Raw genomic sequence first — 27,333 nt, 5'->3', positions numbered from 1 at the left:
AAAGGCAAGGTCATCCATAGAATATTTCACAAAAGGGCACAAGAATTTTCCTTTCTGCTTCTATATAAAGTATTTCCTAATTCAGTGTGATACCATTGCCAAGAGAATTACTGTCTTTCTGAAGTTGTTTGTTGAAGCACTAGAGTCTCTACTAAATCTCGAGTTGGCTGCTGTAGTTTTTTCTGGCTGTTTCTTGCTGTGGGATCATTTTAAACCCTGTTGCACCCTCACACACAATCCTTACATGCTATCTCCCCAGTCTTTCTGTCACAGTAGGTAAACTAATACTTCTTTGCAGCTCACTAATTTTAATCAAGTGAGCATAAATAAGGCTTCCATGTTAAAATCCTTGCAGTTTTTATATCCTTTTCGGAGACCAAGGTTATACCTTATAAAGTGTTTCCTTCTTCTTTGGGTCTAGCATTTTGCAAAGGACAAGTTATTTGAAGTTCTGCCCCGCTCCTCATGAGCTCTCAGCCTTCTGACTGGAAGGTTTGGCTTAAACCTCAGAATCTAAAAAAATATCAGCCAGGCTATTTTGTCTCCCAACAGCTGGCTAAATCAAGAATGATTTATAAATCTAAACAGAAAAAACACTGCACAAACTTCTTTTAATTCTAATTACATGTAAAACACATGTATGATTGTACTGGCTATTGGCTTCGCCCCATGGAGGGTTTTGAAAATATAAAATATGTATAGCCTTTTGAGGAAGCTATCAGATTACCATCCCCCCCCAAAAAATGTTTTAAATGTGGAATGGTATTATGTTTCCTTCCCCACCTCATCAGTCCTTCATAACTTACCAAAGCCGAACTATTATTTATTTAACCTGGCTCATTTAATGTCAACTGAGAAACCTAACTATATGTTTTATTGTAAAGTTACTTTAAAAAATATATCTCTTGATAGCCACCATTTTAGAGGAAAAAGTGATATTGGGTGCATTCAGTGGGGGGAGGGGGGCGGGGGTAGAGGGAGAGGGAGAATCTTAAGCAGGATCCCTGCTGAGCGTAGAGCCCAACACAGGGCTTGAGCTCCCTGAGCCAAAATCAAGAGTTGGAAGCTTAACCGACTAAGCCACCCAGGTGCTCCTATTGGGTGCATTCTATGAGAAAGTATACACAGTACCTGATCTCAAGAATACTGTATTTATTACACTGATGCATGTGTTCCATCACACCCTTTTCAGGTTTCTCCTTTTATTCATAAGGAGGAGAAAGAAGAGCAGTTGTAAAGCTAAGCAAAAAGGTGCTAAAAGTAACCTTGATAAGAGATGCCAGGTTAAACTGGGGCAAGGCTGGCATTCTTAGTGTGTCCCCCCGAGTCTAGGTTCCTCCTCAGCTGTGACAGCTGTAAATGTAAAGGATCCATCAGAGTCCTAGAAAAATAAGAAGGTTATCTTAGGCATCGTCCCACATTTCCGAACCTCTCTCCAACCTCTTTTCCCCTGTTCTGTAATATACCCAGTATGATCCTCTTGTACTTTGCCCAAGATCCTTAATTCTCTTTTCAACCAAAAGCTTGATTCTTTGAGTATGCAGTGGTGTTTCTTAAAATGAGATCATCAGAGCAACTTTAATATAAAGCAGTAATGAAAAAGTAAGTGAAGAAGATAACTTTAAAGTGTAGTTTTGTTAACTAGATGTTGGTAGGATATGTCCAGAAATAGGGAAAGCCTTCTATTTAGTAATTCAGTTAAAATGTAAATGTTATCACAGCATATGTTGATCTGTCTTGGAGTATGCATCGATTTGTACTCCCATTTTTGAAATTTGGGAACCACTATAGTCAAATGTAGTCACTAGGATTTTCAGAGAGATAAATCCTATTTCTTATACCGTACATGCCTTGAAGGCAAATACTGTATGTTTCTCACAAAATACCTATCCTGTGTCTTTTAAGAGAAAATAGTTGTTGAAATGCATAGAAGGTGAGGACAGGAGTCTTGTCGTCTGCAACTCAAACTCAGCCCCCCACATGCCCTCATTATAACTCAGACCTTAGACCTACTCTTTCCACCATCCTGCAAGGCCGTATTTGCAACTACCTGTTGGACATCTACATGAGTCCTTCTTAAGCATTTTAAACTTTATATGACTTCACTTTCTGTTCCTTCAGATCTGTTTATTTTCTTCTGTAATGGAAAAACACCAATCTAGGCTCCAGAATCTGCCTCCAAGTCTCAACAAGACCCTCTGCTATTGCTCTTGTACCCAGTCCATCTTCATTCCCGTTACTGCACAGACCCTGGCTCAAGTCCTTGTTACCTCTTCCCAATGATTAGAATAACTTTTCTTCTAATTCCAGTGCCGCCTTTGCGTGGTCTCATTTTGAACACCGCCAGAGCTGTCTGCAAAGCATAGCTCTAACCTAGCTTCATCCCTGCTCTTTGCAACCGCCATTGGCTTCCCAGGGCTCGGCATGGAACACTCTTCCTCAGTCGTCACACTCTCCAGCTAACCCCACCCCAACCTTTCTTCTTTGTTCTCACCCTCTTTCCAACCCATTTCTGCCTGTGTACCCAAGACTTTTCTTTCTGTGATAGTTGCTCCTAGTCCTTCTCTCCTATTCTTCCTCCCTTATTCCTCCAGACCGGATTTAGTCTCTCCTTGCTCTAGGTCTCCATAGCCTTTAGCTAGGAAACACACTTTCATACGGTGCCCATCACATTCTGTCCTTGAGCATCTGAGACTCCTCAGCATCTGGCAGAGTACCTTGCATGCTATGGACACCCAGTATTTGGTGAATTAAATTACTCCAAATGGATCCTTTCTGATTTTTTTTTTTTTAAGCTCCCCTTGAGCTTTCTCCGACCTGTCTCTTCCCGGAATTCCATATACAAATATTCTGGAGCCTATGCCACATTTAATATTCTCTAAAGGAAAATCTTATCTATGACTTTCCCTTCTAAGAAAAGAGATAATTTCTAATAGGATTTAATTTTTTTTTTTTAAGATAAAGGTAGTAGAAATTTTTTAAAAAGCCTCAATATCAAATTCCCTTGGTGGGGGGAGATGAAAGGGGGCAACTCTCTTTAATATGAGTTGGTCATAGCATGTTAAGAACCAATCTTGAAATACTATATTGTTTTTTTTAAGTGACATGAATTTCTAGAAACACTTTTTACTTAAAGTGATAATAGTTTGTATCTTATTGTCCATATAGATATAGATCCTTTATAAATAAAATACTAGTATTGTAAATAATGTCCATATGTATTATATTTATACAAAATAAATTTACTGTATCTACTTTTGGTGTGATGATGTCTTTAAGCCATATATTTTTCTAGAGTCACATAGTTAAAGACGAACCACAAAGAGGGGTTTTCAGAGAATGAGGCATAAAGCATATTCCCCTTCTTAGAGATTGTTGCATGCCATTTTTCTGTGTCCTGATGCCTACTTCCAGAGGGAAAGGACAGAGGAGATGTTCTCCTTCCCAGTGCACCTTTGTTTTTCCTGACTTGGGTTTCTGGCCTGAATCTGGAACTGCTTTTCTAGTGCTGATCAATACTAAAGAAATTTCAAGGACCTCTTCTCTTAAAGTCCAAACCACACAGTGCTTTGCACACAGCTCTTCCTGCCACACCTCTGTGCCGCAGGTGGTCACTCTCATAATGTTCTGTCAATGCCTCTTCTTTTCATGAATCTTTATTGACCACTAGGCATTGTCCCGTATGCTTGGGAATACACCACTGGACAAAAAAGCCAGACTTCAGAAGTTTATATTCTAAGTGATAATAATTCTTGCTCCATTTAGCCATTATAGGTATTTACCCACAAGAGCTGATAAGTAAATCTTTGCCTGACTGGAGGATTCTGCCCTAGCTTGTTTTATTTAAGGGAATTTTAAATATTTTATTGGGATCTACCCAGACTTGTTAACTCCTAATAAACTTTAAGGTAAGAGATATCCTAAAACTGAGCCCAATTTTCCACAAGTTAGAAACCAAACTGCCCCAAACTGATGAGGTTATCTAGTATTACTCGAATTTGAAACGTCTCAAAACTTCCTTTAACGACCAACCACCTTTGGCAAAAGGGATGCTAAGCGCACGCGGCTTCCGAAAGTCCTTGATAGGGCAGCTCTGGCGGGGCAGTTTCCCTCCCAGCCGATGGGGGGCAGCGGCCTTTCAGAGGCTCGGTTTTCTCATCCCTCCACCCAGGGAACGTCACGACCTCCTCACCGCTTCTCCACCAGTAATGCGCAGGCGCGGATGGGAGCACGTACCGCAGAGCCGAGGGAGGGGTCACGAACTCTGACCCCCCCAAATACACAAATCCAGAAAGCTCCCTGCCCCCACTTTTCTTTACCCTACCCTCTTGAGCTTTTCTCCAACCTGTCTCTTCCCGGAACCCCAAGCAGCCGCCAGAGCGGGACTGTCCGATCTACGCCCGGCGCGGGACGTAGCTCGTCGGAGAAGCGCCGGTAAGAAGTGCCGAGTAGGGAGAAAAGCAGCCGTGGCCGCGCCTGGAGCGGGGGGCGGGGTGTCCCTTCCTCCCAACTGCCAACGGACGCACCCCCAGGTCCCCCAACAGTCTCCGGGCTGCGGCCGGTACGGCCGGCGCGTATGGCAGCGCGGCGGCAGGCTGCTCGGGTTGGGTTGGGAACGCGCAGAGTGGCCGGAGTGGCGGGACCGAACGTGCGGGGCTCCCAGAGTGGCTGAGGCAGTGGCCGGGGCCGCGGCGCGGGGTGCGGAGCGGGTCCGGGGCGCGGGAGGCAAGTCCGCGAGCTGCACCGCGCGCGCAGCAGCCTCTCCCCCGGCGCCTCCTGCGGCGCCTCTGACCTTTCACCTACAGGAAAAGCTTCCGTCTCGGCGCCGCCGCCGCCGCCGTTTTCCCCGCCTCGGAGAGCCGCGCGCAGCGGCCGGGCTCCGGGGCGCACCGTGGGCTCGAGCGTCGGCGAGCCGAGGCCTCCGTCCCTTCCTGAGGCCGCTTACTAATTCTCGTGCCTGAACGGGACGGACGGAGCAACGCCCTTGACTTTCACGACAAATAGGGCGAGAGCAGCCGCTGCCTTTGGACCCGTATCTTTTGAGAAAAATGGAACGGCCCGGGGTCCTCACTGCCCTGGGCATATCTAAACTTCCAGGAGTTCTTTTGTTAAGGAATTCTGCCTGCAACTCCTGCAGATAATCATTTTATGAGTTACAAATGTTGCCAAGTTGTCTCATAACCTTCACTAAGTAGGTCGGCCAGTTTAAACAAATAACTGGAAAGGAGAAGCAAAAAGACTGGAAATTAAGGCCTTTCGGGTTTTTGTTCTTCTGGATGTTGTAAAAAGGCCTTCGATTTGGACGTTCTTGAACAATGTTGTGTGGTTGCTTGGCACACGGTGATTGTTTTGAAATTTTGCTTTTTATGTCCAGTTGGTAGATCCAGAAGAGGGATGTTTCTGTTCTTGTATATATTTTTTAAAAAAAAGTGGATCACATATAAATGTAACAAATTTCATTATTTGTAGAGGCATTTCAGTCTTTTAGGAAGAGTTTTGAGGGAGACGCAAATCAAAGGCATCAGACATTCCTAAGATATGTTCTGTTTGTGTTTCTGCCACACAAAGCCTGTAATTCCTGCCCTGGGGGAATAGAAAAGACAAAAGAAACAGCATAAATAATTAATGGTATAAATATAGTTACCTTTTTTTGATTCATAGGACTCTCTGCAACTTCTTAAAATCTTTTATGAAAGCCCTGGGGGAAATTCTACGTATGATACTAGAAGTTAACAAAAGTCTCAGTGAATTCTAGTCAGTTGCTTTAGTATACACAGTAAATGCTGGACCCATCTCAAAGGATTGGATTTTTTAAAAATTTGAACTGAGTGTTAAAGGTCAGGTGGAATTTAAGGGAGGGAAGAGGAGCTTAGAATGGTACATTGAGGCATAAAGAACATCCCAGTTTGACCCAAAGAGAGGCCCCTCTAGGGAGCGATAAGAGGTAAAATGGGAAGATGAGGAAGTCAGACTATAAAGAAACTCTGTGTCCACAGTGGCAGGCATGTATCAGATGCTTAATAAATACTGAAAAAATAGAAGGAGAAGGACTGAAACTTTATCCTTTGGCCATTAAAAAGGCATTGATGGTTCTGAAGCAGGAGAATAAGGATGTTTCAGTTCTGTAAGTGTTGCTTGTCAAGGATGCTGAACACTAATGGTTTTGCCTTCTTGGCACTTCAATATACACAAAGATGGTTCTTGCCTAATAGGGGCTTTTCATGTCCACAAAGTCGTATATATTAAATATATGTTCCGGAAACTCAACAGTAGCTGAAATTTTACCTGAAGAGTTAACTGGAAGGCCTTCAAGGCTACGAGAGGCTTTATGAACCCCTTGAAATTCAGCATATACTGTCATTTGTAGTGTGAGTGAATGTGAACTTGTGTTTTCTAGTGAGAGAAACCTTAACTTCCATCAGTTTTCAAAGAGATATTTGACCCACTCTACTGGAAAAAATAGAATCATTGTTTTATGTCATATTTATATCATATTTTCAAACTTTGTATCCCCCAGAAGGAAATACATTTTGCATCATGACTCAGCACACTCACACGGATTAAACTGAAATAAAGTCTTAATGAGACTATTCTTACCCTCACTATACCTGATACACTCTTTTCCATTTTCCTTTTAAAGAAAATCTGACCTACTAAATTAATTTCCCCATCCATAAGTGGCTCACAACACAAAGTTTGCAAAATACTGTTTTGGATAATAGCAGCCTACATTCAGTTGATGGTAGAGGGGCTGGTGGGGGAAAAACGAACTGTTTCTGTTGTCAAAGAGCACAGACTTAAAACTTTGAATCTGAATGGAAAAAGGATAGCACCATTTATACTCTTGCTTTTCTGTGGAAATAAGTAGAAATGAGATCTTGGTAAATTGGAGAAACTCAGGGCCAAAAATGCAGGACTGTTTGTTTTCTGTATGTTAATTAGCTCTAGAGCAGTAAAGACAGCATCCTCATGCTTTTTGCATTGTTCCTCAGGCTGGTGAAAATACTTAACCTTCAGTGCCTAACTCAGATGTCTCTTCTATAAGGTTTTTCCAGAGCTTCCCTCTCTAGTGTGGTGGTTCTGAGCTCCTTTTGTTCATTTATTGAACACTGTTCATTCAGCTTGCAGGAAATACCTCTTACCTATAAAGAAACTTAACCACTGGGATAGATATTTTCACTGACATTGAATTTTTACAACCTTTTGAAGTAGATTATATTGAATCCATTTCATTTGTGAGGAAACTGAGCCTCACAGTGAGTGACATGTAGTCATTTAATAAATAGTAAAATGGGTTTGACTTGAGGTCTAGGACACTACCACCTATGTAAACTTTTGCCGTTTCTCTGTTTTTATCACTCCTTCCTAGTATGCTTCATAGCATTTAGCACATGGTAATTTTTAAAAATCTGTTTTCTCACTAAAATATAAGCCCTGTAGGGCAAAGATCTTTTCTGCCTTGTTCACTGTCAAGTCCCAAAGTCTCACAGTGCCTGGTAAATATGTTCCAGTAAATACTTATGAAGTTAGATGTGAATACTAGGCACTGCTAAATACTAGAGGTTCGTTGAAAACTACAGTTCTTTTCCTTAGAAGTCTATTAGAGATGGGTCATCTACGCAAAGGACAGGGTGCTTTAGAGGATAAATGGGCACAAGATACAGTAGGCTAAAGATGAGGGAATGCTTACTTTCTCATTACAACTGTAGATACCCTTTCAAAAAGCAGAAAGAAAAAAATAAGTAGCTTATAACTCTCACCTAGAAAAGTCACTTAACGTTTGAGAATGTTTATTTTTAGTCCTTGTGTGTTTTGCATAGTTAAAATCAGTTAAATAAAATTTTGTTCCTTGATCTTTGCATTTAGTTTGTCATTGGCATTTTCTCTTTGTCATTAAACATTTTCCTCATATGTTATTTTAATGAAAAGAATTTTTGTACAAATCTTTGTTCTTTGTCTTTGCTAAGATGTTACCTCAGAAAGGCCATCTCTGACCTCTTAATTAAAAAAAAAAAAAAAGCAGTTCCTTTCCTGCCCCAAGCATTTTGTCACTAGTCCCTGCTCTACTTCTCTCCATTCCACTTTTTGCCATTTATTGGTATCGTGTATTTATTTGTTTGTTGTTTGTTTAACCTCACCAAAATAGAAACTTCACAAGGGGAAGTTTGTTTTAGTACTATCTGCTGTATCCCTAACACTTAGAAAAATGCCTGGCCTGTAGTAAGCACTCGGCAAGTATTTGTTGAGTAGAATAGTGAATGAATCATTGGGTCAGTGAACCTCTTGATACACATTGGCAAATTAACTTTTCCAGAAGGTTATAACAATTCAGACTTCCATCAATATGTGAAGAATGCTTGTTTTGCCTAATTTTTGGAGTTAAATTTAGTCTTAGAAAACAAACATTGATCTAGTGATTTCTTGGTCATGGTAGAAAGAGAAGCCATTAGCAAAGACATGAGAAACATCTAAATTCAAGGAATTACAAATAGTGTGTATGGCTAGAATATAAGGTTTAACAAATGACACCTCAAATCCTATAGATAAAGGGAGGGCTTTGAAGAATATTAAGAGGTGAAATAATATTAAATACATATTTAATCTGGCAGCAAAGTATTATAGTTGCGATTAGGTGAGTATTATTGTACTTAAGTCAAGAAATTTGGAACTAGATTGGTTGGTAGTTTGGATTGTCAGTGGTCACTGAAGTCATCCATGTTGGTGGCAGGAAAGGGACAACACTCAGTGTCAAAATTTTCGATGAACAATGGTATTAGAGCAGAAGCTGATGAATGACAGTAATAAAGTCGTTAGAAAGTATGGTATAACTTAAAAGAATCTCAGAGGAAGTATTTTTGGTGTGGGAGAAAATAAGGCTTGTTCAGAGGCCTACAACATTAGCACTGTCCTTGAGCTGTGTACATGTATACATATACATATAAATACAAGATAAATAGTTTCATGCTCATTTGCCTATTTTGAAGTATTTTATTGTCTTCATTAAGAATAACGAATGATTCCTTTTAAAAAAAGAATATCTTTCAAATTTAGTTTTTTAAATTTAGATTCAATTAATTAACATAATGTATTATTTGTTTCAGGGGTACAGGTCTGTGATTCATCAGTCTTACACAATTCATAGCTCTCACCATAGCACATACCCTCTCCAGTGTCCATCACCCAGCCACCCCATCCCTCCCACCCGCCTCCCCTCCAGCAACCCTCAGTTTCTTTCCTATGATTAAGAGTCTCTTATGGTTTGTCTCCTTCTCGTTTTGTTTCATTTTTTCCTCTCTTCACCTATGATCCTCTGCCTTATTTCTTAAATTCCATGTGTCGGTGAGATCATACGATAATTGTCTTTCTCTGATTGACTTATTTTGCTCAGCATAAATTTAATTTTCTGTAGAAAGCATCAAGACTGTATCTCTTTACCCTGTTACTGAATTCCACTTCATGAGCTTCCTCATTTTTAACTTGAAAGCTGGGAATAAAATCTGGACTGGTAACCCAAAACTAATTTGATTCTTCTCTAATGTCAGTAGTATCTCCTCATCAGAAAGATTCTGTTTATCAATATATCAGGGTAATTGATAATGCCTAATATCTTTTTGTTTCATGAGAAACTCTAACGGCTTCCAGTCCTTAAGGCTCCAGGCCTCAAGTTTTTAATATGGAGGATTAAAAGCTGCCTTGCCCTCACTCCTTATGCCTTTTTATCATCTTAAAACAAAACAAAAAAGTTTTGTTATGTTTAGAAAAAATTCAAAATTAATTTATTTTGTGAATTCTCTAGAAACTGTGGAGGTTGTTTTAAAACAATATGGCTATAAAACTAAATTTGTCTTTTACTAAACTCACAGAGCAAGAAATTAGAAGGACTTTGATCTGGAAGTAGCCAAAAGGAGAACTCTTGATAGAATATTTTATAAGTATAAGCGTTTTTTACCCTTCTTTTTTGGGGGGGATTTCTCCAACTGACAACAGAAAATTAGAATCAATGCTGAAGTAAGGTTTTTGAGCAGCTTAGTGTTCAGTGGACTTCTGATTGAAGAATTCTGTGTACCAATAGTAGAAACAAATTGAAGTGGTTGCCTGGCTCATGATGATTGTTATCAATAGCCATGTCTATGCTAGTCTCCCATCTTTTGGTAAATAGACCTTCCAAAAGTGGAAGTTGCCAATCCTTCCTTTCCCTCTTCCTAGCCTGCCTACAGTGATTAATTCCAGAGATAAGCACATAACCTAAGCTGGCCAATCAGAATCTATTAACCAAATTTTAAAATTGTGATTAGAGAAGACTGCTTTTCCTTTCCTGGTGCTTTACTACAAAGTAGAAAATAAGCCACATAGGTGAGAATAGAGATAATAAAAATAATAGAATAGAGATAATAAAAGAACATAGAGATAAGGAGATTCCTGACAGCATCACAAACCCAAGCTCCAGTTTTTCCCAAGGTCAGCTCTGCTTGGGTCCTAGCTGTGTGTATCTTGTTTCCCCCACCCCCTGCCTTTTTGCTTAAACTAGCCGTAGTTGAGCTTTTAGCACAACCAAAGTGACTAAATGCATTATCATAAATGCCTAATTTTATGCCAAATACCTACTTCATTCTTACTCATTTTTAACATTTCCCCCTTGCAAATACTTTCATTTATCAGAGTGAATAATCCTATCCTCTGGGAATTTCTAAATTTTAGTAAAACTTAATACATTTGGATACAATTTGTAATTTATTTATTTATTGTTTTAGAGTGAGAGAGAGCACACGAGGGAGGGGGGCAGGCAGAGGGAGAGAGAGAGAGTCTTAAGCAGGCTCCATGCCCAGTGTGAGCCGACACAGGGCTCCATCTCACAATCATGAGATCATGACCTGAGCCAAAATCAAGAGTCTGATGCTTAACCAACTGAGCTGCCCAGGCACCCCATAATTTGTGATTAATTTAGATAGTCTGCCTCTTTTTTGCAAATGGTGGAAAAAAATTTTAATGAACAAGATTATATGATGTATTTGAATTATTTTGTGGATTTATTTACACATAAAGATGTATTGTATTCCTTGATAGTTTAATGAGAAAAATAAGTAATAATGAAAATGAGATTACAGATTTGACTTTATATCATTGTGTCTGTGCCTTTCTAGACTCGAATCTTAAGTTAATAAGCTGGCTTTACAGACACATACCAGGCTTTACAAGTAGGATAGGTAAGTAGTTTCATATTGCAACGTATGCACCGTACATATCTATGTTTGGTTGGAGAGGGGTCCAAAGGGGAAAAATTATTCTTAGTCCACCTTTCTGGTCAAATCTATTCCCTAAATTCCTCTCATTTGTTTCACTCAATACAAATTTAGGTATATGCTCATTGAGGTAAGTATTTCAAAAAATTTCCCTAAGCATTGGTTTGCTAATCAGTTTGGATTATATGGATCTATAAAACAATATGAGATAAGGGCTCTAGACTACTGCAGTAATGCGGAAAGTTTATATACAAAGAAGTAGAAAGAGGCACCTGGGTGGCTCAGTCAGTTAAGCATTCAACTCTTGATTTTAGCTCAGGTCATAATCTCAGGGTTGTGAGATCGAGCTCCACATTGGGCTCTGTGCTGGGCATGGAGCCTACTTAAGATTTTCTTTACCTCTCCCTGTGCCCCTTTCCCTCCAAAAATAAATAGGAAGAAGTAGAAAATTGATGTATTGGATCACAAAATGGAATCTACCAAATACATGCATGTGTACGTTTTTCTGAAGAGGGTGTATAGCTTTTGTCAGATTCTCTAAGCTTAGAGTTTGTAACTCCAGAAGTTAGGAATCCAGTATCATTTCCTGCTCTTTTCTTCAGAAGCAAAAAAAAAAAAAAAAAATCAGAATATCCCTGAATTCAGTACTTAAGAATACTATTCCAAGAATATTAACATTCAAATCCTTTAACATTGTATTACCTGTAGCATTGCTGATGACAAAGTATACAATTAAGCATGAACCTATGCATTCATATATGTGTACCATGCACATAGGTGCATCACACATAATACCCTAATACTCTTTGGTTTCTTTGGCTAAAATGATAGTTGATTTAGTGTAACTGTTTGCTCATATAATAGCACTGAGATTTGACTTTAGTCCTTTCTATTCATACACTTAAGTAGTCAAACTATAATATATATAAATAGTTTATCTGCCAAAGTTTTCATTATGAAGTAACTTCTTTGGGTCTGATGTGCTGATAACACTGTGTTGATTTTAGGATTTCTGGAAAAGATTCCTTTAAACTGGCTTTTTGTTTTCTACTTAAAATTAATTTTTTGTGTATGTTAATACTTGTAGGTAAAATTTAGAAGAAACAGACACTTATTCCATGAAAAATAAGTCTGCATTCTACCCCTGTTCCAAAATTTCCAGTTCTCCCTGGAGGTAGTCACTATAATCATTTTCTTTGGTGTTCTTTCAGCTAGTTTTTCTTCTCTCTAGGTAACATTTTAAAGCTTTCCTTACATATATCATGCGTGTTTCCTATTAGATTTGTGCCTAAGTGTTATGGGCTGCCCCCCCCCCCCAGAATTCATATTGAAGTCCTGGCCCCCAGTACCTCAGAATGTGACTGTATTTAAAGGCCATGAGGCCTTTAAAGAGATAACTGAGTTAAAATGAGGTCATTAGGGTAGGCCCCAATCCAATGTGACTGTTATCCCTATTAAAAGAGATTACAACACAGGCACAGAGGGAAGACATGTGAAGAGACAAAGAGAAGACAGCCATCTAAAAGCCAAGGACATAGGTCTCAGAAACCATCCCTATTTGACAGCTTGTCTCAGAGTTCTAGCCTCCAGAATTGTGAGAAAATTAATTTTTTAAAAATTTATTTAGAGAGCTCATGCAAGCTCGGGGAGGGGAGAGGGGTAGAGGGAAAGAATCTTCAGGAGACTCTTGAGCTGAGCATGGTGTTTGATCTCATGACCCTGAGATCATGACCTGAGCAGAAACCAAGAGTCAGTTGCTCAACTGACTGAGCCAACCAGGCGCCCCCGTGAGAAAATTAATTTTTGTTGTTTGAACTACCCAGCCAGAAGTAGTCCTGTTAGGCTTTGTTATGTCAGCCCTAGCAAACCAATATAGATTGTGGTACTGGGAAGTAGGGTGCTGCTGTAACAAATGCCTAAAAATTTAGAACTGGGAAATGGATAGAGGCTGGAAGAGTTTTGAGATGCATGCTAGAGAAAGCCTGGATTGCCTTGAAGAGATTGTTGGTAGAAATATGGATGCCAAAGGCAATTCTGGTGAGGGTTCAGAAAGAAAAGAGAACTGTAGAAGAGCTGTTCTCTTAAGAGATACACAGATAGCTTCGTGAACAGAATGTTGATAGAAATAATAAACATTAGGGGCGCCTGGGTGGCTCAGTTGGTTGGGTGTCGGACACTGGTTTCAGCTCAGGTCATGATCTCATGGGTTGTGGGATCGAGCTCTGCTTGGTGCTTCATGCTCAGTGCTCAGCAGGGAGCCTGCTTGAAGATTCTCTCCCTCTGCCCCTCTCTCCACACATGGGCACTCTCTCTCTCAAATAATAAATAAATCTTAATAATAAGGGGGCACCTGGGTGGCTTAGTCGGGCCTCTGACCCATCTTTGAATCTTTCTCCCCTTTCCTTGAAGGATAACAGATGTTTGAAACTGAATAGCTCTACTGGCCCATCTAGAAGAATCACACAAGTCCGAAAATTTTTCTTCATTTCATCCCATCTGTGTCCCCTTCATTCCAAGCTGGCAACGTTTCTGCTGATATAAAATTCTCAGAAATCTTACTGCCTTCCCTGCAATTCATGGGGGTGGAGGCCCAGAGGACACAGGCCGAGGGAGCAGCTCTGTTTCCTCAGTTGGTTCCAGAGAGGATGAAGCCACTGCTTTTCAATCTAGTGAGAAATAGTTGAATAAAGCTAAATATTGAGCATTGCTTTTAGTACAACCAAAGTGAATTTATGACAGGTATTATATAATGTGACAAAGTCAGAAATAATTTTTGTGTTCTTGTCTGATAGAAAAAGCAAAAGTCAAAGTCAATGCATTAATCTTTCAGTCTCTCAAGTCCATTTGGAGAAAGTTTTACCTTAAATGCAAATTAACCTTAATATTTAAGAAACTGCCACTAATGAACAGTCACATAATTCTGGAGAAATCTTCTTTCCTTCTGAACAAATGCAATTCTTTTGTCAGTTTTTACAGTATATTTATAAAAGAGTGTGTCAAGTAAATAGATATTTTCAAAATATATAAAAGAATAATTTCATGAACCCCTCTATAAACTTCATCAGTTTTCAATAATTGTCAGTGCATGGCCAGTCTTGTTTTGTTTATTCTGTCCTTCCCCCACCCACCTCAACTGGATTATTTTGAAATAAATCTTAGCTATCATGTGATTTCATTTGTAAATTCTTCAGTATATATGTTTTATGAGTACAATTGTGAAAGGGCATCTTTTTATTCTGGCAGGACATTTTGGCAATTAGAACATGGCAACCATAGAAGAAATTGCACATCAAATTATTGAACAACAGATGGGAGAGGTATGTTTGATTTACAGTTCATTTGCGGATCCATCAAGCCTATTTAAATCAAATGTATAGGGGCGCCCGGGTGGCTCAGTCGGTTAAGCGGCTGCCTTCGGCTCAGGTCATGATACCATGGTCCTGGGATGGAGCCCCGCATCAGGCTCCCTGCTCGATGGGCAGCCTGCTTCTCCCTCTCCACTACTTGTGCTCTCGCACATGCTCTCTCTGTCTCTCTCAAATAAAATCTTTTAAAAAATAAATCAAATGTATATGCTAGGTTCTGAAGGTACAGAAATAAAAGATACTTTCAACTTTCAGGTAGCTTTAAATCTAGTGGGAGATAGTCAGATCATCCCACAGTCACAATACGGTGGTAAGGTCTCTAACAGATGGCTGTGTAGAGTGTTACGGGAGTGCAGAAGAAAGCCAGCTAACAAAGAGTTGTGGAGGGGTGATGAGACCTGGAACAGTGATGCCCAGTTCCTTAGTAAGAGGTACCATAATCCAGAGGCTTTCAGAGTATCTTCTGGGGACTCTTCACAGAGGGTCAGCAAGGTCAAAACCGTTTTCTAATAATACTGAAATGTTCATTGCCCTTTTTCCCCCAGGGGCTGCCTGCCATGTAATGATATGGTATGATGAAACATGTCGACATATAAAAGATGTACATCACTCAGTGGGCTAGTGTGATATTACAAAATCACTGACAAGTGAAGGATCCATTCAAATTACAGGATAGATCAATGGATTTTGATATAGTTTCTGATTTCACATTACAACTAGTCTTTAAAAAGCTACCACTTGTCGAGTTTGAATGTGCTATCAAAGAACTACCACACGTTGCATGCACCTAAAGCTCTTCTCTAAGAAATGTTTGTCAGCCATTAGAATTTTGTTTACTTCACAGTAATAATACTGATAGAAATAATCCACAGTGAAGCCTACAACAGCTTAAGCTTTACATGGTAAAATTTGTTATAAACTGATTCAAATTCACATCTTAGAGGTAAAATTGAAAATTGTTAGGGAAGATAGTGGTGGAAATAACCTATGTAAAATAAAATTGACAGCAGTGAAAAGGACACCCAGGAAAATAAGACATGCTGGCAATAATGGTCAACAAAGAAAACTCAAATTGGCAGCAGCTATAATCAGTACGGTTCTACTCTAGACAAAAACTGATTAGTAATTCAGAACTTTGTTGTAAATTTTGCATAGAAAAGAATCTTGAAAATAATTTCAGGGAAATGGAAAAAAGTAGGAAACAAACCAACTTTGCCATTTTAAATTTGAACCAAGGGATTAAATTGGCTTAATGAATTTACTCTGTAAAATATTTGCTCAACAACAACAAAAGCCCTCAATGCTGGGCTGGTTCTCTTTATTCATGAACTTGCTCTTCCCTAGGCTCCTCCAACTCAGTAGATAGCAATCCTGTCCTCCCAATTGCTCAGAGCAAAATTTGCTAGTCATCCTTGACTCTTCTCTCCTTATATTCCACATCTAGTCCATCAGCATATCTTGTCACATTTCCCTTCATAAAATATCCCAAATCCAATCATTTTTTCCTCCAGCATGGCTATAACCCTGTCCCCTGCCAGCATCTCTGCCCATATATAATTCCCAGATATTGCCAGTGTGTGAGCAATAGCATCCTTTCTGGTCTCCCTTAATTCTTCTCTTGAACATCACAGGCTAGTCTACACACTAAATCTAGAATTACCCTTTTTGAAAAAGATCTTGCCACTCTGCTCTGTGACCTTCCAGTGGATCTCCATTTCACACAGGAGGAAATCCAGATTTTGTAGTCCTTACGAAGCCCCATACCATGTGGCTCCTGCTGTCGCTCAGATCCCGTCTTTTACCGTAATCCTTTCTGCCACTCTGTCTCACTCACATAGCTCTCTTGCAGTGTCTCTTGCCTCAAATGTGTGAAACACTGCCCCATGGCCTTCTCCCTGTGTCCCAGGTAAAGGATGCACTTCCTCTAGCTAGTCCTAAGCTTTGGTCTGCTACTTCACTCAGATCTGTGCAAAAATGTCATCTCCTCATGGCTTTTGTTCCATCAGTGACTCTCACCATCTCTACGCTGCTTGATTTTTTCTTTGTAGCACTTGATACCATCTGACAATATTATTTGCTTGTTTGTTTTTTATCTGCCTTTCCTCACTAAAATAAAAGCTTTATGAGAACAAAGGTTTTGTTTTGTTTATTGCTATATTCCAGGACCCAGAACAAACAGTGCTTGGCAATTGGAATGCACCCAATAAACATTTGTCTAAATGGAAGGTGGGAGGGAAGGGGAAGGAAGGAATCAAAATAGGTCCAAATGTTTTTACTATTGTACCTTTATTTGCACATTTGTTTTTCTATAGGATGGGATTTTGTGGGAGTAGAATTGCTAGTTTAAAAGGTATGTATGTATGTATGTGTACTGTATTGAATATATATGTAATGGTATGCTTTCCTAGCTTTGTCTGAAGGTAGGAGAAAATTGTGCCCTTAAAGAGAGAAAAAAAAAAAGATAAGTTGAATTGATTACTAATTTGACGTGATTGTGTTAGATTGTTACCGAGCAGCAAACTGGCCAGAAAATCCAGATCGTGACGGCACTTGATCATAATACACAAGGCAAGCAGTTCATTCTGACAAATCACGATGGCTCTACCCCAAGCAAAGTCATTCTGGCCAGGCAAGATTCCACTCCAGGGAAAGTTTTCCTCACTACTCCAGATGCAGCAGGTGTTAATCAGTTATTTTTTACAACTCCTGATCTGTCTGCACAACATCTCCAGGTAAATAACTTCAGAGTGTCTTTTCATCTTACCTTGAAAGAATTAAAAAGCACGTCATAAGTATAAGTCCTAATGTTAAGACTTTACGTCCTCCGTGGTCCGTAGGAAAAAAAATGTTGCATAAAATTATGTGCTGTGCAGATTATCTGTGGTGACTGCCCTCTCCTATCTGCCACTGTACTTTTCCTCACGCACCCTCACATCCATATATTTTGGGGGGGGGGGTTCTTAGTTGCGTATAGTAAGATTCACTCTGATTAGTTTGCCCAGGAAGGGGTTTTATAAAGGGTATAGAGAACTCACAGAATTGTTGGGAAGGCTGAAGATAACAGCTCCAGGTCAGGTTTCCAAGAATAACCACTCAGACGTGCTGCAGAACTGGCTTCTAAGAGACCTGCTGCTTCTGCATGTTTAGGAAACTGCCAAATTAAGAGCCTCTTCTGTGGTAGCAGCACTTCCCAAGACCACGCTTACCTGGGCAACAAGAAGCTGCCAAACCAAGAAGTCGGTATTATGGCTGCATCTTTGTCACTTTGCCTCCTTGGTCGTCATTTCTATTTTCCTTGATGTAGCAGACAGTTTGATCCCCAACGTCTGCTTTAACACTGAAATTCAGTCAGTGGTCTAGATTAACTTCACATCATTTTAATTTTTGCTAGTTATATATTTTTTGAAGAGTTAAGGCTTATACACACTGCATGCCTGTGATTATGTAGATAATTTTCACTGCTGGTTGCTGTGATTGAACACAAATCCAACAAACCCTTAAGTTTGCCTTTGGAGACTTTTTGGTGGAGTGCCCACTTAAAATTGAATTCTTTCTTTTGTGATGAAAAGCTGATCAAAGAAAGTTCCTTTTAGGATTGAAAAACTAATTCATAAAATACAAAATTTTGCCTGTATATCCTGATAGATTCTATTATTCTTCTAATTGCATTATTTATATTATTTTTAGAAACAGCTAAGGTAAAAAGTGGATGGGATTTATAAGAAGTTATTTTATCAACAAGACAGAAGTCACTAAAAAAAATGTGTAACATCATGAATACCTTAATTTCTTCTTATCAACAGATTTGATTTTTTAGAACAGTTTTATAGTTGCAGAAATATAGAGCAGTTAGTACAGAGTTTCCATATAACCTCTCAACACAATTTCTCCTATTAACATTTTATATTAATATGATACCTTTATTATGATTAGTGAACTAATTTTGATATATTATTAACTAAAATCCATAGATGTTTTTAGCTTTCCCTGATTTTTACCTAATATTCTTTTTGGTTTCAGGATACCATATTACATTTAGTCATCATGTCTCCTTAGATTCCTGTTAGCAGTGACAGTTTCTCAGACTTTCCTTGTATTTGATGACCTTGACGATTTTGAGGTGTACTGGTCAGGTATATTGTAGATGGCCCTGCTATGGGACTTTGACTACTGTTTTTCTCATGATTAGACTGGGATTGTTGGTTTTCGTGAGGAGGATCACAGAGGTTAAGTGCCATTTTCATCACATATCAAGTGTACTTAACTATCTTCATGTTTTATAACTGGTGACATTGATCTTCACCACCTGGCTGAAGTAGTGTGTATCAGATTTCTCCACTGTAAAGTTACTCTTTTTAAAAAATTTCTGTTTCGGACACCTGGGTGGCTCAGTTGGTTAAGCGACTGCCTTCGGCTCAGGTCATGATCCTGGAGTCCCGGGATCGAGTCCCACATCGGGCTCCCTGCTCAGCAGGGAGTCTGCTTCTCCCTCTGACCCTCCTCCCTCTCATGCTCTCTGTCTCTCATTCTCTCTCTCGCAAATAAATAAAATCTTAAAAAAAAAAAAAAATAAAATTTCTGTTTCAAGAAAAAAAGATAATATTGGTACTTTGCCTACTTTATGGATCACGTCTCAGGGCAAAGAAATAGAAACAGGTACAGGATAAAATTCCCCTGGGCCAAGAAGACTGAATTTCTGATCTAGTGACCTAAAGGATGTGGGCAAGTCCCTTAATCTCTCAGTATTTCTTCTACCCTTAGGAATAATAGATAAAAGATTAGCACCATTCACAATAGATGTGCTGTTAAGGAAGAGTGATGCCTTTCATAGATGCTTTCAAAGGACAGCCTATTTTTTTTTAAGTTTCTGCTAAAGACTAATTTTTATGATGGTATAAGAAGAAATGATGCTATTAGAACATAGCAAGGGACAGCTGTTTTAAGGACTGTTTGAAGTTTTTAAAATCAGAATTACTCCTGAAGGCATTCACACCCCTAAGAGAAGAAAAAGTCAAAGTGGAGGTTAGTTTGTGGGTTGTTTTAAAGCCAGGGCAAGGTGATATGGTGAATTCCCTATCACATTTTTGGGATTGAATTAATTTGTTCACGTTTCAAAAGATTGAAAAAAAAAATTAAAAGATTAGAAGATAAACCTAAAAGAAGAAACTAGTATTTCTTTTACAGCATTATATTAGCTATAACTAGTGATTAGCTCTTTATATAATTTATAAAGAGGGTTTGTAATTTGCCCAAGGCCTCTCCACCCAGTCCCACTAACCTGCTACCGTTTATCAGACTCTGCAGCCCACGTTGTCAATGATTACACTAAGATCCAAATCTTAGACAACTCATCGATGAAAAGTTTATCAATCATTTCCATAATTATAAATAAATAACTCAAAAAATTTTTAAGTACTTTTCTATTTAAAAAATTCAGTTATCTTTTTATGCTGTTATAGCTTATTTTTCCACATGGAAAAATTTTGAGCTGTTCAAAGACACGTCATGATAGGGCTGATAATTGCTGCAGTAATTTGATGTGTTGAATGAATAATGAATAATAAGTGCTTAATAGGTAAGATACATTAAATACTCATGTATTTGAGTGTTTAACAGTATTTAATGAGATTGTTATGGAACAAATTTAAAAGGTATTCTGATCTTTGCTTCTAATAACATTGAAATTTTTACTTATATATAAAGAAAATTAACAGTAGTTTGATATATGCATAATAGAGTTCAAAGTTTCAGAATAACTTATGAGAAAGAAAGCAATAATTAAGACTGTTCTTTTACATTTTAACTAAGAGTGTTATTAACAAATTATTGTTTTGTTTTTTGTTTTGGGGGGTTTTCTTTAGCTCTTAACAGATAATTCTTCCCCAGACCAAGGACCAAATAAGGTTTTTGATCTTTGCGTAGTATGTGGAGACAAAGCATCAGGTAACATTTTAAAAATAGCCTTCTGTATGTGTTGTGTTGTTAAAATAACTACCACACTACCATGTTTCTTCTTCTGAAAGTAAAAAGAGCATGTTGTTTTTACAGTTCCTATTTGAAGCCTATAAAATTTAACTGATTTCCCCCCAAAGCTTTTTATTCACCCAAAGATTTTTTTTTACTTGAATGCAATTTAATTTGATCTTGCAATTACATAAAATGTATATTTTGAAGAATTGTGAAAAACAGTTTTGCTTTAAAAACAAAAAAAGATTTGTTTATTTGGGCGGGTGGGGGAGCAGAGAGAGAGGGAGAGAAACTCAAGCAGACTCCACACTGAGCATGGAGCCCCACACGAGGCTCAGTGTCCTGACCCTGAGATTATGATCTGAGCCAAAACCAAGAGTCAGGGGCTTAACCAACTGTGCCACCCAGGTCCCCCAAAGAGTTCTGCTTTTTATTTTTATTTATTTATTTTTTAAAGATTTTATTTATTTGACAGAGACAGAGATAGCGAGAGCAGGAACACAAGCAGCGGGAGTGGGAGAGGGAGAAGCAGGCTTCCTGCCGAGCAGGGAGCCCGATGTGGGACTCGATCCCAGGACCCTGGGATCATGACCTGAGCCGAAGGCAGACGCTTAACAACTGAGCCACCCAGGCACCCCAAGAGTTCTGCTTTTTAAATGTAAACTGAATATGTGGAAATTTTTCTTGAAAGTAAAATCAGTTTTGTCAAAGCAGTTGCTTAAAAATGAGTTGTGGTCCTTAATAATACATAACATTAAGTTGTTAACTTACCTGCTGAGCCCTGTTGCTAGTCCAGGAATATAGAGTGACTTAAATTATTGAGATGGAAAAGCTCTGGTTACTCTTCATTTAATGCTGTGCATAACTGAGCAGCATTTCTCCAAGTACTATTACTAGTACTCAGGGTTATGTCATTTTAGTTATGTTCATTGTTATTTTATGCCAGGAAAGCACCCATGTTTACTCATATATAATCTTTAATCTTTTCCATAGCTTTATTGCAAAAATCTCACACTACAGCTTTTCCCAGAGTATGTTCAATTTAATAGATGTTGTATCAAAGAAATGGCCTGTGAAGTGGTAGGTTAATCAAAGTGTGACAGATTTCTTCAGATTACTATAGGGGTACCTGGGAGGCTCAGTTGATTAAATGTCTGACCCTTGATTTCGGCTCAGGTCACGATCTCAGGGTCGTTAGATCAAGCCCCATGGAGGCTCTGTACAGGGCGTGTAGCCTGCTTAAGATTCTTCCTCTCCCCCTCCCTCTATCCTTTCCCACCCCACCCCTCAAAAAAGAGAATACTATAGCTCAAATATTAATTGATGTATCTTTTTTCCGAGCAGAGTTTTCAGAATAGAGTATCTTTATATAACATATAAGAGAATTATAATTTGTAAGTGATCTCAGAAGTGAAAATAGTTTTTACTTATGGTGTCATGGGTGGTTTTGTTTTTTCTCTTTCCGAAATTTTTCGTATCATTGTTAAAGTTACTTTACAGAATTAAAAATTCATATTATTTAATATATTTATCAAAGAATATGGTTGTTTAGGGGCGCCTGGGTGGCTCAGTCGTTAAGCGTCTGCCTTCGGCTCAGGTCATGATCCCAGTGTCCTGGGATCGAGCCCCGCATCGGGCTCCCTGCTCAGCGGGAAGCCTGCTTCTCCCTCTCCCACTCCCCCTGCTTGTGTTCCCTCTCTCGCTCGCTCTCTCTCTGTCAAATAAATAAATAAAATCTTTAAAAAAAAAAAAAAAAGAATATGGTTGTTTCATTCTCTGTTTAGTAACTCCTAAAAAATTTTTCCATGTCACAAACTCAAAAATCTCCATTTCATTACATATATTATTGTTACTTAAAGGGAAGAAATGGGCTTATTTCTACTTCTGTTCTAAAATATGTGACTTTTGTGTTTCCTTAAACATCTTGTCTCTAGGGCGTCATTATGGAGCAGTAACCTGTGAAGGCTGCAAAGGATTTTTTAAGAGAAGCATCCGAAAAAATTTAGTTTATTCATGTCGAGGATCAAAGGACTGTATTATCAATAAACACCATCGAAACCGCTGTCAATACTGCAGGTTACAGAGATGTATTGCGTTTGGAATGAGACAAGACTGTATGTATTAGCTTTAAAGGAGAAAATAATTTTAAGAATTCAGGCAACCTCTAGAAGTATGTCAAAATTAACACAATATGTCAATATATATGCTTTTTAATTTACAGATTTCCAACTAACAGTTTAGAAATGTGTACATATGCATGTATTTTTTATTCAACAAGATACTCATCGAATGCCTATATGCTATGCATGTATGTATGTTTGAACATGGTTTTTTAAAAAAAGCACAACTAACTAGATGCCAGTTTAGTTTCCGATTAAACTACTAAGGTGATAAGTAGGGTAGCTAATATTGATTGAGCTCTCACCATGCCTAACTCTGTGTATAGCATATGAATTATTTATTCCTATAGTAAAACACCATGCACTAGGTACTACTCTTACCCATTTTACATTTGAGTAAACAGATTTAGTAACTTGCCCAAGGTCACATAACTAATAAGTGGCAGAACTTGGATCTGAATCTTGGCAGGTTTTTTTTTTCCTCAGAAAATGTACATTTAACAACTAAACTATACTATCTCCTAAGTATCATGAAATAAAATTCCTATAAAATAAATGAAATACACTACCTATATTTTATAAATGAAGATTAAACAGTTGAATTACTTCTCAAAAATCTCCTTGCCCTTAACTAAAAAAAGATTTAACTTTTTGTGGCTCTCTATTACTATTGTTTTCAATTGGTCAAATATTATTTTTTTAACTCTCACATAGATAGGTAAGAGACTCCTATCTTCAGTTTTTCCTTCTTGACAGTATCTTTTCCTTCTTGACAGTGAACTTTTAAAAAAATAAGAATTTCTCTACATTTCAACCACAGCTGGGTCAGGGAGAGAAAAGAGAGCAAGAGATGGAAATAACTATTCTGAAGCAACTTTGTTGAAGTTGGAAATAATTTCTAAAGATTAAGAATTACCTTTAGAGTTCACTTATGGTAACTGTCTCCCATGAGCAGTGAGCATTGCTGACCGAATGGTTACATTTATAATTGCTTATAAATTCCACACTGTGGTGTAATAGTTTAATGCATTTTTGTAGCTGTTCAGTGTGAAAGAAAACCTATTGAAGTATCACGAGAAAAATCTTCCAACTGTGCCGCTTCAACAGAAAAAATCTACATCCGAAAAGACCTTCGAAGTCCATTAGCTGCAACTCCAACTTTTGTAACAGATAGTGAAACTGCACGGTATAGTAAAAACAAGCAAAACATACATTAAGTAGAGCTGGTCATTTGTTTTTCTTCCCAATGAAACTAAGGCTAAAATTTGTACTTGTTTGTTACAGGTCAGCAGGACTGTTAGATTCAGGAATGTTTGTGAATATTCACCAGTCTGGAATAAAAACTGAGTCAACTGTGCTGATGACACCAGATAAGGTGTGTTTAGTGCAATTAATTTAAAGCTTAAATTTTTTTAAGCTTTAAATATTTTTTTCCTTTTCTTAATCTCCGCAATTACTTTGGTTAATTGATCTGGTCTTAAATATTCCTATTACAAACTGCTTTCTTTTTTAATATAAATGATCAACTATTTGATAGTGTCAAATGACAGCTAAAACAATTTAGTAACAAATTTGTGCCTTTATTCAAGGGAAAACAATCCATAGATCAGGAGAGCACTTTTGCTGAGGGATTTTGGGCAAGAGTGAGTTTTAGAGAACATTAGAAGCAGCAATATGGAAATGGCCTTATTGGCTAGGAGCTTGAAGATTTCCTTGTAAGGCTAGTGGGTCCTGTTTCTTAGGGTAAGGTGAGCTAGTTAAAGCGGAGTTGCGGATTGTGATTGGTGTATGTTAGGTTTCCTTAACAGGTGTTTCCTGTAAGTGCTTGCTGACTTGGGTTTAGATTTGTGACCAGGATAGCTTCCATTTTGTGTGTCCTCATATATGAATAACTATCAGTAGAAATGTTCATTATTCCACTAGGACAATTACAGCTTCAAAATGGAAATGACAGACAAAAGTCTTCAAGGTTTCTTTCATCTCAAAAGTCCTCAGAAATGGAAATGTATATTAAGTGCAAAATTCCCCTTTTTTTTTTTTTAAGATTTATTTATTTATTTGAGAGAGAGCATGAGCAGGAGGGAGAGGGAGAGAGAATCTCAAGCAGACTCTGTGCTGAGCACGGGGGCTTGATCTCATGACCCTGAGATCATAACCTGAGCCGAAACCAAGAGTCCTACGCTTAACCAACTGCACCACCGAGGTGCCCCAAGTGCAAAATTCTTAATATTTCTTTTATGCTCCCCTACAGATTTTACAGTAACAAAATACTTAAAATATTTCAGGTGAAGAGAAATTCCTAGCATACCTTTTACTCAAAACATTAACTTGAGTCAAGAGTAGGAATAGGATTGCAAGAGCTTTCATTACGTGTCTGAGTTATCTGGTTTCTTTTAAAGGTTGGAGTCCTCTTTGAGCAAGGAGTCTCAAGGAAAAAAGGTTTATTTCTGCAGTGTTCAGAAACCCCTTATGAGAACAAAAAGAAAAATTTCTCCTGAAGACTCTTGTCTAGAAACAGATTTTAGGGAGCCTATGATTAGTATTTCCCTCAGCCTGTAATGTGATCTGGTTTTATATAAACTATAAGATTATTCATCCAATTTATGGCCAGATTTATTATACATTTGTTTGATATTCTAAAGGCACTCTTTTTTATTTTTTATGTTGTTAGTCACCATATATTACATCATTAGTTTTTGATGTAGTGATCCATGATTCATTGTTTGTGTGTAACACCCAGTGCTCCATGCAGAACGTGCCCTCCTTAATACCCATCACCAGGCTAACCCATCTCCCCACCCCCCTCCCCTCTAGAACCCTCAGTTTGTTTCTCAGAGTCCATAGTCTCTCATGGTTTGTCTCCCCCTCCGATTCCCCCCCTTCATTTTTCCCTTCCTACTATCTTCTTTTTTTTAACATATAATGTATTATTTGTTTCAGAGGTACAGGTCTGTGATTCAACAGTCTTGCACAATTCACAGCGCTCACCATAGCACATAACCCTCCCCAATGTCTATCACCCAGCCACCCCATCCCACCCACCCCCCTACCACTCCAGCAACCCTCAGTTTGTTTCCTGAGATTAAGAATTCCTCATATCAGTGAGGTCATACAATACTTGTCTTTCTCTGATTGACTTATATTTCGCTTAGCATAATACCCTCTAGTTCTATCCACGTCATTGCAAATGGCAAGATTTCGGGTTTTTTGATGGCTGTGTAGTATTCCATTGTGTGTGTATGTACACACACACACCACATCTTTATCCATTCGTCTGTTGATGGACATCTTGGCTCTTTCCATAGTTTGGCTGTTGTGGACATTGCTGCTATAAACACTGGGGTGCACGTACCCCTTCGGATCACTACATTTGTATCTTTGGGGTAAATACCCAGTATTCTTAAGGCACTCTTAATACTTGAGCTCTGGAATCAAATTTCATCTGCCACTTACTAGCTATATAACCTTGGGCAAGTTATTTGACCTCTCAGTGCTTCAGTTTCCTTCCTCGTCTGTAAAATAGGGCAAATAAGAGTGTCAACCATACAGGTTGGGCTTTAGCATTTTGTTATTAAGTGGGGAGATTTGACCTTTTACCATATATTTTGGAATTAGAAGATTTTGCTTCGCTTTATATACGTGATTCAAGGTTAGGATGGTAGTTACGATTTCACTGACGTATTAACTCCTTTAGGAAAGGAAGACAACTAAGTTTTGTTGAGAAATTATTTGCCCAGACACTACTTTTCTATATGTCTTTGTATTGAATTATAATAACCTTGTGTGTAAGTTTCTGACAAACAGTCACAAGGTGAGGTCTTTTCACATTGCTAAGAGTCTTCATTGGCAAAAGTTTAATCTAGCTAGATAGGCATGTTAGAAAATGGAAGAAAATAGATATGTTTAAGTTTTAGTTGAATTTAAAACACTTAAAAATGTTAACTCCTTTTACTCATGTATACAAAGCCTGGAACAGTGGTTAAGAGCACAGGCTTTCCCATCAGACCTGACTTCCCAGTCTTGCCTTCACTATTTGCTGCCGCAGTGACAATGGATTCTTGTCAGTAATAAAGGGATGATGATTCCTATTCCACAGGGTTGTTATGAGGATTAAATAAAATACATATATTAGTAGGAACCAAGTAAGAATTCCTCACAACTGGTAGGTTTCTCAGTAAATGATTCTGGGACCATTCATTAATTTAGGAAGCACAAAAATTGTTTCATTCTGTTCACTAAAACCAATTTCACATAAACTGAAGAATTGATAAAACATGAAACATCAAGGAAACATGTATTTTCTTAGGATTAAAAACACTACAAACCGTAAAGGAAGAATTAAATTTTATTAAAGGATTCAGTCAGTTGGCCATAGAAGGCAATTGAAGGGACTCTCATTAGGTTAGAATGGAATAATTTGAGTATTTAAAAAAGAATGATTCATTTAAACACATCAAATATATAAAAATCTATGAATTTAAAGTGATACTTAAAACTCACCTGTTACCAGTAGAGGTTGCTAAGGGCATTGACTCATTGCTCTGAAAATTGATAAAAATCAAGCATCTATCTGCCTTTCCTACAGAAATTATATTTCTGGGTAGTCAAACAGTTAAGGAGAGAGAATACTTTTTCACAAAA

General features: G+C 38.3%; 1 protein-coding gene and 1 long non-coding RNA gene across 10 annotated transcripts in view; one reads left to right on the top strand and one right to left on the bottom strand.

Moving 5' to 3' along the window:
- Positions 1-1,132: 1,132 nt before the first annotated feature.
- On the bottom strand, positions 1,133-4,450 carry LOC118531698 (uncharacterized). The gene is made up of 2 exons (XR_013449314.1): positions 4,346-4,450; positions 1,133-1,381 (listed from the first exon to the last, which is right to left on the bottom strand). It is a non-coding gene; the product is annotated as an uncharacterized LOC118531698 (long non-coding RNA).
- The window catches only part of NR2C1 (nuclear receptor subfamily 2 group C member 1), a 45,987-nt gene continuing 22,946 nt past the window's right edge, over positions 4,293-27,333 (top strand). For 5 of the 9 annotated variants that reach the window (XM_036085887.2, XM_036085886.2, XM_036085885.2 and 2 more), the window contains exons 1-7: positions 4,299-4,434; positions 14,484-14,557; positions 17,107-17,337; positions 20,467-20,548; positions 22,507-22,686; positions 23,731-23,878; positions 23,977-24,067. In XM_036085887.2, the coding sequence (XP_035941780.1) occupies positions 14,504-14,557; positions 17,107-17,337; positions 20,467-20,548; positions 22,507-22,686; positions 23,731-23,878; positions 23,977-24,067 (786 nt within the window). In that variant the 5' untranslated portion in view covers positions 4,299-4,434; positions 14,484-14,503. Of the gene's footprint in view, positions 4,435-4,805; positions 5,341-11,141; positions 11,205-13,601; positions 13,910-14,483; positions 14,558-17,106; positions 17,338-20,466; positions 20,549-22,506; positions 22,687-23,730; positions 23,879-23,976; positions 24,068-27,333 lie in introns of those variants that run through there. The other 4 variants (XM_078076423.1, XM_036085884.2, XM_078076422.1 and 1 more) reach the window with 4 other exon arrangements.

This window comes from Halichoerus grypus, chromosome 6, assembly GCF_964656455.1.
Source record: "Halichoerus grypus chromosome 6, mHalGry1.hap1.1, whole genome shotgun sequence".
Lineage (NCBI taxonomy): Eukaryota > Metazoa > Chordata > Mammalia > Carnivora > Phocidae > Halichoerus > Halichoerus grypus.
Note: the sequence above shows the minus strand (reverse complement) of the source record. Positions and strands in the feature narration are given on the sequence as shown.